Raw genomic sequence first — 15,281 nt, 5'->3', positions numbered from 1 at the left:
ATCGGGCCCTTTTTCTTCGAGGAAATGCGTGATTCTGGTTTTGTAATTGCTACCGTGACGGGTGAGAGGTACGCCGATATTTTACAGAATCGCATCATCCCCAGCCTGGCTGATAGACACCTGCCGGAACGTATGATGTTTATACAGGATGGTGCTCCACCCCATATTGATAGACGCGTGAGAGATCTCTTGTTCGCGTCGTTTGGTGATGATCGTGTGCTCAGCCGCCACTTCCGTCATGCTTGGCCTCCCAGGTCCACAGACCTCAGTGCGTGCGATTATTGGCTTTGGGGTTACCTGAAGTCGCAAGTGTATCGTGATCGACTGACATCTCTAGGGATGCTGAAAGAGGACATCCGACGCCAATTCCTCACCATTACACCGGACTTGCTTTACAGTGCTGTTCACAACATTATTCCTCGACTACAGTTACTGTTGAGGAATGATGGTGGACATATTGAGCATTTCCTGTAAAGAACATCATCTTTGCTTTGTCTTACAATGTTATGCCAATTATTGCTATCTGATCAGATGAAGCGCCATCTGTAGGACTTCTGTATTTTTGCGGTTCTAATAAAACCCCATGTCATTCCAAGCATGTGTGTCAATTTGGACCTCTCTATCTACATTATTCCTTGAATTATTCAGTTTTCAGATTTATAATGACTTTTTGATCACCGAGTATAATAGATTTTTCCATTACTGCCTTTGAATCATTTTACAGTGCCTTAATAAATTACTTTTTCATTTCAATTCATTTCTTATAATCTGTATTCCATACAGTATTCAATTAATTCGGAAATTTCCTCCACTATTTCTTGGCTTGAATGTGTGAGCGTTCATCCATTTTCTGTAACATCGTTCCACACTTCTTCTACATCTGCATCTACATGATTACTCTGCAATTCACATTTAAGTGCTTGGCAGAGGGTTCATCGAACCACAATCATACTATCTCTCCACCATGCCACTCCCGAACAGCGCGCGGGAAAAACGAACCCATAAACCTTTTTGTTCGAGCTCTGATTTCTCTAATTTTATTGTGATGATCATTCCTACCTATGTAGGTCGGGCTCAACAAAATATTTTAGCACTCGGAAGAGAAAGGTGGTGACTCAAATTTCGTAAATAGGTCTCGCCGCGACGAAAAACGTCTTTGCTTTAATGACTTTCATCCCAACTCGCGTATCATGTCTGCCTCACTCTCTCCTCTATTACGCGATAATACAAAACGAGCTACCCTTTTTTGCACCCTGTCGATGTCCTTCGTCAATCCCACCTGGTGAGGATCCCACACCACGCAGCAATATTCTAACAGAGGACGAACGAGTGTATTGTTAGCTGTCTCTTTAGTGGACTTGTTGCATCTTCTAAGTGTCCTGCCAATGAAACGCAACCTTTGGCTCGGCTTCCCCACAATATTACCTATGTGGTCTTTCCAACTCAAGTTGTTCGTAATTTTAACAACCAGGTACTTAGTTTAATTGACAGCTTTGAGAATTGTGCTATTGATCGAGTAATCGAATTCAAACGCATTTCTTTTGGAACTCATGTGGATCACCTCTCACGTTTCGTTTTTTCACGTCAACTGCCAGCAGCCACACCATACAACAATGTTTTCTAAATTGCTTTGCAACTGATACTGGTCTTCGGATGACCTTACTAGAGAGTGAATTACAGCATCATCTGCGAACAAGATAAGAGAGCCGCTCAGATTGTCACCCAGGTCATTTATGAAGATCAGGAACAGCAGAGGTCCCGGGACGCTTCCCTGGGGAACACCTGATATCACTTCAGTTTTACTCGATGATTTGCCGTCTATTATTACGAACTGCTACCTTCATGATAGGAAATCACGAATCCAGTCACACAACTGAGACGGTACCCCATAGGCCCGCAGCTTGATTAGAAGTCGCTTGTGAGGAACGGTGTCAAAAGCTTTCCGGAAATCTAGAAATACGGAATCAACTTGAAATCTCCTGTCGATAGTGGCCATTACTTCGTGCGAATAAATAGCTTGCTACGTTGCATGAGAACGATGTTTTCTAAAACCATGCTGATTACATATCAATAGATCATGCCCTTCGAGGGGGTCCATACTGTTTGAATACAGTATATGCTTCAAAACCCTACTGCAAACCGATGTCAATGATATAGGTCTGTATGTCGATGGAATACTCTTACTACCCTTCTTAAACACTGGTGCGACCTGCACAATTTTCCAACCTGTAGGTACAGATCTATCGGTGAGCGAGTGGTTGTATATGATTGCCAAGCAGGGAGCTACTGTATCAGCGTAATCTGAAAGGAACCTAATCGGTATACAATCTGGACCTGAAGATTATTCCGTATCAAGCGAATTGAGTTGTTTCGGAAACCCTATCTACTTCTAAGAAACGCATGCTAGCAGCTGCTCGTGTTTCAAATTCTGGAATATTCCATTCGTCTTCACTGGTGAAGGAATTTCTGAAAACTGCCTTCAATAACTCCGCTTTAGCGGCACAGTCGTCGGTAATAGTACCATCGGCACTGTGCAGCGAAGGTATAGACAGCGTGTTGCCGCTTGTGTACCTTACATACGACCAGAATTTCTTCGGATTTTCTACCAAATTTCGAGACAATGTTTCGTTGTGGAACCTATTAAAGGCATCTCGAATTGAAGTCCGTACCAACTCTCGTGTTTGTAAATTGTAGACAATGTTCTTTTGGAATTCGCATGCTTTTTCTGTTGCCTCTGCAACAGCGTTCGTATCTGTTTCGTGTACCACGGGGGATCAGTTCCATCTCTTAGCAATTTATGATGTATGAATCTCTTAATTACTGTTGCTATTATATCTTTGAATTTGAGCCACATCTCGTCTACATTTTCATAGTCAGTTCTGAAGGAATGAAGATTGGAACGCTTCTAGTGACACTTCATACGTTTTTTTAAATAAAATTATGTTTTGTTTGTTTCTGGTGGATTTGGAAGAAACGGTATTGAGCCTAGCTACAACGCCCTTGTGATCACTAATCCCTGTATCAGTCAAGGTGCTCTCTATTAGCTCTGGATTGTTTGTGGCTAAGAGATCAAGTGTGTTTTCGCAACCATTTACAATTCGCGTGGGTTCGTGGACTAACTGCTCGAAATAATTTTCGGAGAAAGCACTTAGGACAATCTCGGAAGATGTTTTCTGCCTACCACCGGTTTTGAACAAGTATTTTTGCCAACATATGGAGGGAAGGTTAAGGAACCCACCAACTATAACCGTATGAGTGGGGTATTTATTTGTTACGAGACTCAAATTTTCCCTGAACTGTTCAGCAACTATGTCATCGGAGTCTGGGGGTCGGTAGACGGAGCCAAGTGTAACCTCCACCCTTACCAATTCGCACGGAGTATCTACTTCGAATTCACTACAAGATAAACCGCTACTGACAGACACAAACACTCCACCACCAATTCTGCCTAATCTATCTTTCCTGAACACCGTCTGAGACTTCGTAAAAATTATTCCAGAACTTAGTTCAAGCTTTAGCCAGCTTTCTGTACCTATAACGATTTCAGCTTCTGTGCTTCCTATTAGCGCTTGAAGCTCAGGGACTTTCCCACCACAACTACAACAATTTACAAATACAATTCCGGGTGTTCCTTCATCCAACCACGTCCTGTATTTGCCATGCACCCTTTGAGATTGCAGCCCAGCCCGTACTTTCCCGAGGCCTTCTAACCTAAAAAACCGGCCAGTCCACGCCACACAGCCTCCGCTACCAGTGTAGCCGCCAGCTGAGTGTAGTGAACTCCTGACCTATTCAGCGGAACCCGAAACCCCACCACCCTATGGCGCAAGTCAAGGAATCTGCAGCCAACACGGTCCCAAAACCGTCTGAGCCTCTGATTCCGACCCTCCACCCGGCTCCGCACCAAAGGTCCGCAGTCGGTTCTGCCGACGATGCTGCAGATGGTGAACTCTGGCTTTATCTCGTAAGCAAGACCGGCAGCCTTCACCAAATCTGATAGCCGCTGGAGTCCAGAGGGAATTTCGTTAGATCAAAAGCAACACATGTCATTAATGCCGACGTGTGCCACCACCTGCAGCTGGCTGCACCCTGTGGTCTTCATGGCATCCGGAAGTACCTTTTCCATATCAGGAACGACTCCACCCGGAGTGCACACGGAGTGCACACTGGATTTGTTCCCCTCCTTAACCACCATATCCCTAAGGGGCCCCATTACGCGCCTAACATTGGAGCTCCCAACTACCAATAAGCACACCCTCTGCGATTGCCCGGACCTTGAAGGCTGAGAATCATCCTCTGAAACAGGGCAGGCAGCTGCATCTGGCTCAGCCATAGACAGGACTTGAAACCTGTTTGTCAGACGGACCGGGGAGGCTTTCTGATCAGCCTCTGGGGACGTCTTTCGCTGTCTGCCACGCCTTGGAGCGACCTCCCAATCAACCACAGGCGAGGGCTCAGCCCCAATGCGGGCAGCAACCGGGGCAACCACAGCGGCAGACCTATCTGGGGACAGACGGGACGAGGTTGACATTCCCGTGATACCCAAGTCCAGCTCCCCACAGTAGTGTCCATTGGCAACCGCCTCAAGCTGCTCGACCGAGGTCAGCGCCGCCTGCAGCTGTGAGCGAAGGGATGCCAACTCAGCCCTCATCCGAACACAGCAACAAAAATAAAAGCTCTGAGCACTATGGGACTTAACATCTGAGGTCATCAGTCCCCTAGACTTAGTAATACTTAAACCTAACTAACCTAAAGACATCACACACATTCATGCCCGAGGCAGGATTCGAACCTGTGACCGTAGCAGCAGCGCTGTTCCTGACTGAAGCGCCTAGAACAGCTCGGCCACAGCGACAGGCCGAACACAGCAATCACATTCCCTGTCCATTCTAATCGATGTTGAACAGCAGTTACTGAAACACGAATCCGTGCCTAGTGAACGGAAGGGAAACACGCAAAGAATGTATGAACTAACCTGTACAAATGCCTAACGACTGCGCTACAATCTGCCTGAATTTACGATTACAGTAAATAAACTCGAAATTACACCTCCTATACGAAACTCACACGCAATGTAAGTAAGAATGTACGACGTAAACACAAAAAGAAGATATATTCGTATCTTTCTGCGCTGTCGATGTGCACCATCTGGAAGCTCAGGCCAGTAACTGATCATAATGTAACATTATAGATTCACATGGGTGCTCTATGAAGCCGAACGTTCCGTCTCAGTTTATTAATTCACCTACTGTGCTATAGACATCGGTTGGTCCAAAATATGTTATTTTAGGAGCGACCTTTGGTTTGCTGCATTTATTGTAGGACTCTATGGCCACTCATTCATTTACCTCTTTTCATAACCTTCAATAACGTGTGCTTCCTTCCTCTACCCTACCATAGCATACATCATGCTAAAGTTACTTCACGATATTACGTCTCAATAACGATGTTAGGACACATTGAAAACTATTTTCGGAATCATAGGCCTCACAATGAGGACGGTATTTTGTGAAGAGATATACCCTTAAACCCTAGTTTACGGCACTGCTTAGATAAATCACAGAATACTCCCAATATTTTTAAACCAGTTAAAATGTCACATACAGCTGTCGTATGCGCATTATCTACTAACAGATAATGTGGCTACCACTTTTTGTTTTTAATATTACTATACAAGTTTAAGAGTATCTTTCGTTTGACATAATGTAAGAGAATGAATAATCGTAACTGTCCGAGAACTACGTATAGTCATGGCTTACCAGTTTTCCACAATTCAATATTTCATAATATCGTTGCAGGGCTCATCGGCTGAAAAATTTAGAGTATTAAATCCAGTAATTTAGATACAGCTCGTAAGACAAACTGAAGGCTGCGGCAGTTAGAGAGCACGTAACCAACGGAACGTTGCATTTGGTGACCAATATTCATTGCTCACATTCATATGGGATAGGCTGGGACAGTGGCAATACTCGCGTAGAGCGTTGCATTTTTCTCGTTTTGCGTAATTAATTCATATCTGTGATACTTGTGCAGGTTACACACCGATCGTAAGAAAGACTGGTTGAAGACCTATTATATGGAGTTTTCTCCACACAAATATGATGAAGATATGATATTATGTGGCTGTAGTTTGTCACTATGATAAAAATAACATTTTGAAAATGACGAAGGAGGCAAAAATCAGCTACTAGTGAAAGCATGAAATGAAGTGTTTGTTTGAGAAATTGAAACAACATACACTGAAAATTGACCGCTTTCCAGAGTTCCTCCTCTTTCATGTCTACTTTTTTTATGAGTCCTCAGTCTTATGACTGGTCAGATGCGGCTCGCCATGAATTGCTCTCCTGCTCTTGATCTCATAGTGACACTTGCAACTTAAGCGCTCAATTATTTGCTTAGTATTCAGATCTCTGTCTTCTCCCTACAGTTTTTGCCATCTACATCTTCCTCTAGAACCACGAAAGTCATTCCCCGCTGTCTTAACAGATGTCATATCACCTGTCCATTCTCCTTGTGTTTTCTACATATTCCTTTCGTCTCCTACTCTTTACCTTGTCAGTCTACCTAATTTTAAAAATTGGTCTCTAGCACTACATCTCCAATGCTTCGATTTTCCTATGCTCATAAATCCCCGCATTCCACGTTTTACTGTCATACAATGCTGTACTGAAGTACATTCTCAGAAATATATTCATCACAATAAGGTCTATGTCTCATACTAGCAGACTTCTCTTAGACAGATATGGCCTCCTTGCCATTGCCAGTCTCCTTTTGACTTCATCTGTCATTGGATATTTTGCTGCATTGGAAAGGGGGGGGGGTATTGCTTAACTTCATCTACCTCGTAACCATCAATCCCGATGTTAAGCCTCTTACTGTTCTCATTTCCGCTACTTCAGTGATTCTTCGATTTATTTTCAATTCACATTCTGTACTCATTAGACTGTTCATTCCATTTAGCAGATTATTTAATTCTTCTTGGGTTTCACTCAGGATACCAATGTCATCAGACCTTGAATTTTAATACCACTCTCTAATTTACCCTTTATTTCCATCAGTGCTTGATCGATGCACAGACTGAACAGTACGCACGAAAGACTACATCCCTGTTTTACCACCGTTTTTAATCAGAGCACTCCGTTCTTGACTGTCCCTTCTTATTATTACTTCTTGCTCTCTTACATGTTGCACATTACGAGTTTCTCCCTATGCTGCTACTTTCCCCTCTATCTCCTGTCACTCTGTCCACTCTCCCTACCAATATAGGGTACCTGAAAAAATATGCAAATAGAAAAATAGAAATGACGCTTTTATTCAAAGACAAAGATAACTGCATTGAAGTCACTGAGATTCTTGATGGTCCCCTACATATTACAAGAGGCACGACGTGCTTATTAATATACCATGGGCTGCAAAGAATGATCTGTAGCCTGCCTTCATGTTTGCCACTAGGTCGGCAAGGAATGGTGTTCGGGCGATCTTTTTCATCACTAGGGCTATTGGCAACAGGGGAGGGGGGGGGGGGGGGGGGGGAAGGGCATTGCATTAGGCCCTGACTTCATTTTTGTCTTTGACACTGCACGACCCCACGAACAGCTCTGCTGGAGGATTTCTTGGAACGAAAGGAGCCGGCCGGGGTGGACGAGCGGTTCTAGGCCGTACGGTCTGGAACCGCGAGACCGCTACCGTCGCCGGTTCCAATCCTGCCTCGGACTTGGATGTGTGTGATGTCCCTTAGGCTGGTTAGGTTTAAGTACTTCTAAGTTCTAGGGGACTGATCACCTCACAAGTTAAGTCCCATAGTGCTCAGAACCATATGAACCTTTTCGATCGAGAGGATTTTCGGCGAATGGACTCTGCTACCCGTTTCCCCAACTTAAATCCCAACAAGCAGGTGCGAGACGCAATGGGAGACGTAGTGTGTCCACATGTGCCAGCGATCATCTAATACAGTGGAGAATGAGCGGAACACCTTACACAAGGACTCCTTGGCAACTTCGGGCCCGTGTCGCACAGCATTCATTGCTGTCTGGGGTGACCATGCACTCTATTTTGTATGGTGTCCCGTCTCTTGTAATGTCTAGGTTACCATCATCAATCGTGATAGCATCTCTGTAATTACCGTATTTGAATAAAACTTAGATTTTATTTCATCTCATTGTGTACTGCTTTCAGTTATCTTCTGCGCTGTACTTAACACTAGTGCGGTTCATTCTGTGCATCATCCAAGACTCATCGAACTATGTTACTTGACAGAGACGTATCAATCAAAATTTAGATTTGGCTCCACGTTCTGTACAACAAAAAATGGTTCACATGGCTCTGGGCACTATGTGACTTAACATCTGAGGTCATCAGTCCTTTATACTTAGAACTACTTAAACCTAACTAGCCTAAGGGAATCACACACATCCATGCCCTAGGCAGGATTCGAACCTGCGACCGTAGCGGCAGCGCGGTTCCAGACTGAAGGTCCTAGAACAGCTCGGCCACACGAGCTGGCTCTGTACAACAGTATGGCAAATATGTATGTGAAATACGTACTTAAGAAGAAAACCAGTGCATCATTGCTTTGTAAAACTGTGTCTGATGACAGTTAGGTCAGAGTCCCGGGTTTTATAGGGAAGTGGAAAGATGCGTGCAGCGGAAACCGGTTAGAGGTAGAGGTCTGGTGACAGACAGATGGCAGGACTGCGCCACCCAACAGGTGCGTAGCGCGGGCAGACGTGTAGGGGCGAAGGGCGGCGGCCGCACACACACGGTACCGCACACACTCTCACTCACATACGCACGCACACGCACGGTCCGGCACCGTCCGCGGGGCGTGCCGTATTGATTCACGGGAGCGGGCGGCCAGCCGTGCCCAGCGGACTGAGTTGAGGTGAGGTGAGGTGCGTCACCGCAGGACCCTCTCGCTGCCCTCCCTCCTCTCTTCCCACCCTCCGCGCTCTCCGCTCCACACTGCCAACCTCTCCTCCGAATCTGGCCACCGGACACTGTTTGTGGCCAGTCGCACCTGTGTTTCCCAGGCCGAGCTGGCCAATGTGCGTGCGGTCCCGTCTCACTCATTAGCCGCATTTATTCTGGCCGTTTCGGCGAGCCGCCACTTATGTGCAGCGCCGTGTTGGAAATTGCGCCGAACGGCCCACCGTTATTAGCGGCAGTACGATATAGTCGAGTCATTTCATGGTAGCTACTGTGTGTTTCCTTTGTGACGATACAAATTTACAAGTGCAATAGACACGAGCTAAATTGCTATGTGGACCTATGTAAACATTGGTCAGGAAGTGACTGAGTGGAATTTTATAAAAGCCTTAGTTTTAAATTTAACGTTTTCTATTGGTCTTCTGACGACAATAAAACTTTAAAAACTTTTCTTTGTATTTTATTTATTTATTTGTAATATTGCGCATTTTACTACATTCACGAAAGTTACACATAATGGTATCTCCTACCACGTATGCAAGAAGAACATCAGACCAAGTAGTTACATTTTATGAATTGCCTCATACGAGGGCTGTCCAGAAAGTAAGTTACAATTGATCGCGTAACGAAAATCACAGTGAAAATCAGAAATGTTTCATGTGTAACAGTTAGCTACACCTTTCAGCTACTTTTCTACGTAGTCGCTGTTCTGACTCAGACATTCGTCGTATCGTTGTACCAACTTTACAATACCCTCATCATAGAAGGCAGCCACCAGTGCTTTCCGCCAATTCCCTACGCTGGCTTGAAGCTCGTTGTCTGTGCCAAAATGTTGTCTTCATAGCCAGCGGTTCGTTTCAGCAGAGATGAAACATAGTGGGAGACAATTACAGGCTGTATTGTGGGTAACCAAAGATTTCCAATTGAAAAGAGGCAGGAACATCTTCATTGCCCCTGCAGAATGAGGCTGAGAATTGTCTTGAAGAAGAAACCGCACGACAGTTAAGTAATGTTGGTTGCATAGCTTCAGGAGAGAATTATCATACTTGGCGGGAGACACTACTTTCTATAACATTTTTACGCGCTCACGAAGAGCTTAGGAATGAAAAGAGTGACATAATTGTACCTAGAGTCATACTAGAGACACTGCCAAACACATCTTTGCAAAGCTTTACCGGATTTCCTTTGTCGTTTCCATTTCGCGACCGCTCGTAACTTATTTTCTGGACAGCCCTCGTATAACGGGGTAGTCCACTCTTGCTATTGTGCAGCACGCTGCATAATGTAGACATAGGGTAAAACAAAATTCGTACTCCTGTCTACGGAGCCTAATCTCCCTCAACTTATTCTGCACTGTAATGCTGACAAATAATTGCTTGGTGAACATAAAAAAATTGAAATATTTGTGAAATCTCTTAGGATTTTACAGCTTAGGTCATCAGTTCCTAAGCTTACACACTACTTAACCTAAATTATCCTAAGGAGAGACACACACACACACACACACTCATGCGCGAGGGAGGACTCGAACCTCCACCGGGACCACTCGCACAGTCCATGACTGTAGCGCTGTAGACCGCTCGGCTAATCCCACGTGGCTGGTGATATCCTATAGTTGTCTGTTCTGATGATGGCCAGTGGTGGTCAAAACCGGCTAACAGAACGAAATATTTCAGTGAATGCGTCAAAACGAATGCCTAGAATACAACCCAATACTCAACCATTGCCGGCCAACAATCATTAAGTTTTATCAATAGTTGTGATTATCCATGTGATATTGCTGGCATACCTCTACAAGCCAAGATCTCAGTATGTAAATAAGATGTGTTGTACATGTAAAAACAAATGATTACAATTACATAAAATATTGATGACTCATTCAAGAGAAAGTGCTTCACAAGTTAAGCAGGTCAATAACGCGCTGGCAGTGCAAGCAGTTATTTTGCTTGGCACCAACTGACAAATTTGTTGGATAACCTGCTGACGGATATTGTGCGACATTTAGTACCATTAGCGCCTTAGAGTGTCAAAATCTCGAGCTGGTGATCTCCAAAACACTTGTGTCTATAGAAGCATTATACTACACTGTCTGATGTGCCAAAGGTTGCCAGCGCCTACCCGAATTTACAGATCGGATAAGCTTCAGACCTCCATATTGCTAACAGTAGATTATAGTAGCCAATATTGTTAATTCGTTTTCGTACTACAATGCATAATACTAATGTAATGTCCAGATGTCGTAAATCGTCCGAACGAGCAAAGAAAAAGACGGTGGGTAAAGTACAACACATTATTTGTTGGTGGAACGTAGTTTTTCCACAAGTCTATGCAGCAATTTCACACGTATCTGTGTTCTTAATCTGTGTTCTACTTACAGTACGAGAATATGGCAAACGTTACGTATGTAACTATACAGAAACAGAAGTGCAACTTCAGCCAAAATCGCTATTGTACAGCCTTTATTGTCATTTAAAGTAAAGGCTGTACAGTAACGATCTTGGATGTTGGAAGTTACATCTCTGTATCTGAATTAATCTAGATCGTCCTCTATCTTGACAGTGACAAGCATATACAATACACAGTTATCATTTACAATGGAACCAACACCGTCGAGAAGGGTATGACAGTAGAAGACTGGAATTTTTCCGTTGGCTGATTGTAAACTGGCGAGCAAGACCATATATACTTTTTACTGATGAATCCAATTTCACTCTTGACGATATCAATAACATTCGTAACTCACGTTGGTGGTCCAACGTAAGGCCACATACTCAAAGAACATTTCTCTTGAAAATTTGTGTGCGTTATGGAAGACAATGTTGTTTTGGCGTGCAGTGTTACCCATTGACTTGAAGAGCCCCTTCCTAAATACGTTCTTCAAAACAGGTAGGAGATATATCCCTCCAGTATGTCTGGGCCATTGCACATTCTAGCCGCCAGATTACATTATATAAACGCAACATTCACCGTAAGGTGGATCGTCTGAAAGGGTCGTGTTTCTTATTCACTAACATGGTCAGACCTTATTCCTTTAGATCTTTGGGTGGCAAGCTGAAACGAATTGTCTACAGAGAGACAATATCATAAGAGACTAGGTGATCGGATTACGAATAGCGCTCTCCTAGCAATATGTATGATTAAACCGCTGCTCCGGGAATTATTACATCAGGTTACCTATATAACGGTTTACATAGAAGCTACACGTTGAGGCAGTGTCAATGGAACCATGCAGTAGGCGAAATTTATTTATCCAGTATTTGAGAATGAGACACCTGCTGCTTTCCAGGAAACTTAGTACGTAATGTCAAACCTTTATCCCCACGAAAATGATGAATGGAACAAATTTATCGCTTGCTACAGTTTCACTGTTCATGCAGTCGAACTTCAGCATCAGGCATCAGGGTATTACTTCTTCACTGCAAAATCTATTCGCAACGCATTTTCAGACAGTATCCAAATACAGCACTGAATGTACTTGCAAAACTATGTCACTGCACGACACATGGTTCAGTAGATTTGACTTTATAAAAACTGAGATGCCTTATTGATACTGTACTCACTTTATAACGAAAAATGTCCCAATGAAAAAAAAATGGCTTGGGTTCAGCACCGTCACCGTTCTACTTCTAGAATCTAGCACTTTGTTCTCTAAAGCATACGTGTTTCGATGGTAAAAGCTGAACGGAACGTTTTGCTGTAGGTTCGAGACGAGATGCGCGAGGCTGGAGTCCAACCGTCGGAAGAGCTGATATCCGAGCCGGGTACACCTGGCCCCGCGTCTCCCTGCGCCTTCGACATCAGCCGCGCCGAGCGCGAGATGGAGCTGTGACGCGCGGCGCGCTCCGCCTGCGACCGCCGCAGCCCCTGCTGCATCCGCTACCCGCGTCACTTCCCAGGGGACTCAGGCGTCGACGCCGCCGTCTCCACAGTCACCACCGGATCCGCAGTCCTCGGCTTCGGCATCCGAGCAGACGCTGCCGGCGTCCTTCTCGTCCACTAGCATCGGCCGTGTGAGGAGTGACTACAGTGTACGCCATGCCCGTGCTGGAAATGGAACACACAAGCGGAGCATGTGACTCATGTGCTGAAAACATGGAACGTTCCTTGCAGTTGTTACCATGTTCACTATCACAAGACATAAATATTTCGAGCCTAATTTTCAGTGAATCATACATTTCAGCTGTATTCGCTAATAAGTAACGATTGACTGAATATAACAGACATTGCTAGACTTATGTTGTTTCTAAATGTTTTATAAAATTATGAAAACGACCAGTGCTTGCAGTTACAACACTGGTCGTGAATCTATGTGTCTTCCAAATCGTTCTTAAACGTAGAAGAAAAAAATTTCTATAAATCCAGCAATTGGGGGGAAGAATGATATTCAGTAGGCAGCAGTTCTGCAGTCGTTACTACAGAACGTACTTATTGTTGGACACCGTCATTAACTGAAACCCTAATTGATAAGCAATATTACGTATTACGGCTATCAGATTAAATCACCAATTAATGTTGTCAAATATTTCGATGGCGTAAGTATACCTACCATCTCTGCAGGGGCCGCTGTATGACATGCATTTCCAAAGAATTATCAATATAGTACCACTTACTTTTTCGTTTTAAAAGGGCTGCGCATACGTAAACACCCCAGTTAAAATATCTGTAACGTGAAATCATGTATCTGTCCTTTCGAAACAACGCGGAGGTAAATTGAGCACCTGCTAAACAGACTGAAAGTTAATGAAGCATTCCACTTCAAACCAGTAAAAGTTCAATTTCTACGAATGTCTGGTTTGAAATGAACTAAGCCACCGTGAGGTCTTCCCGAATAAAAGAGTAAGTATCTGAATGTCATTGTTAATGAAGTGCTTCACATACAACATGAAGAACTGAATTCGGTCGTACGGACATGTCTATAGAGGATAATAAAATATTTTTCTCCTTATGGGAATGAACTTGTACTAAACACAAAATTAGATAACTTGTTATTATATTTTACACAAGTGTTAAGTGTTAATGTTAAGCTCTTCTGGCAAATACACGCAAAAGTTTAGGACAGATACCAGACTAAAGCGCCTAAGAGGGAAATTACTTATAAAATAACAGATGCATGTTTCGTAGTTCTTTAATTGGTATCTTTTCTGACCAGTGTGTTAATGACCCGTAATTCATTACCTCATTCTTATTATATAATGAAAATTATTAGCTGATAAATATTAGAACCATTCGTTTCCCTTCAATTAACTTTTCAGTCAATCTTGCACTCACGTTGACATTATTTTTTATTAAATTACCAAGGTATCTCTGAAGCTCCTACAGTCTTCAACTGGAAATCGTGAACACATTTGAAGATTACATATTTTACTGTAAACATAGTCCTTAACAATGCATTTATTTATATTATTTATGACAATTATCAGCATTTGTCATACCCCCCACAATATGTGAAAATATCTTTGAGTCAGATTCCAGGAAAGCAGATTCCTAAGGGATAATTTAGTTTCTGTGGAACTAATTCTGTTATTGAAACCCGATTTATGGCGATACAAAATCTAGCTACTAATTCATCAAATTTACGATTGTGACGGTTTCTGTGGGGGCTCATGGAAATTAACATAATTTATAAACAATTGGCTAATGCTAGTCGACTGGTTATATTATGGAGTTTAGATACTGGCGTTGCCTATCAAAGCCTCTGAGCGACTGCCACTTGTAACGATCACATACCGAGAATGTATACATTTAGATATTCGTTGAAATGATGTACTGCACTGTATGCAGAAAGGAAACAGTTAACTGTATTGATATTAAGCAATATTTAATAGTGATGTCTTGCATGGCCATCCTCGGAAATTTTTCCAAGAGGCAGCGATATTGGAAACACAACAGTTTTCAAGTAAACTGCTTCTGTGAGTTTTAAGATGTGTTTTACCCGTCATCTACTCAATATTTTTAGGTAGATTACGTTGCTACCAAACAGTATCATATGAACTGTACATTTATTTATGTCATTAATTTGAATATGGATGTTAACTTATGATTAAACTTTCTGAAATCACATATACGTAAGACATTGGCTACAGAAAAATGTCAGACGGACAGAAAATAAAAAAGAAACGTCATATTAATAGACATCAAATTGGAGGAACAGGGAATAACCTCAAAAACGCTTATTCAACTTTGATGTTGTATGTAACAATTGGTTTACATTCAACCTTCACATCTGTTCACGTTAATGGATTTATTGCATAATTTTATGATTTACATTTTTAGTGATGGCTAGCATAACTGATGATAATCAACACTCTTTTTGGAAGCTAATCTCTTGGTAGTTTCTTAGGAAATGTGTACCCCAT

At 43.0% G+C, this 15,281-nt stretch overlaps 1 protein-coding gene across 2 annotated transcripts in view; it reads left to right on the top strand.

The window, feature by feature from the left end:
- LOC126355975 (dipeptidase 1-like) overlaps nt 1-13,156 on the top strand; it is a 746,627-nt gene extending 733,471 nt beyond the window's left edge. For both annotated transcript variants that reach the window (XM_050006585.1, XM_050006584.1), the window contains exon 11: nt 12,626-13,156. In XM_050006585.1, the coding sequence (XP_049862542.1) occupies nt 12,626-12,754 (129 nt within the window). In that variant the 3' untranslated portion in view covers nt 12,755-13,156. The remainder of the gene's footprint in view (nt 1-12,625) is intronic.
- Nucleotides 13,157-15,281: the final 2,125 nt, after the last annotated feature.

This window comes from Schistocerca gregaria, chromosome 3, assembly GCF_023897955.1.
Source record: "Schistocerca gregaria isolate iqSchGreg1 chromosome 3, iqSchGreg1.2, whole genome shotgun sequence".
Taxonomy (NCBI): Eukaryota; Metazoa; Arthropoda; class Insecta; order Orthoptera; family Acrididae; genus Schistocerca; species Schistocerca gregaria.
Note: the sequence above shows the minus strand (reverse complement) of the source record. Positions and strands in the feature narration are given on the sequence as shown.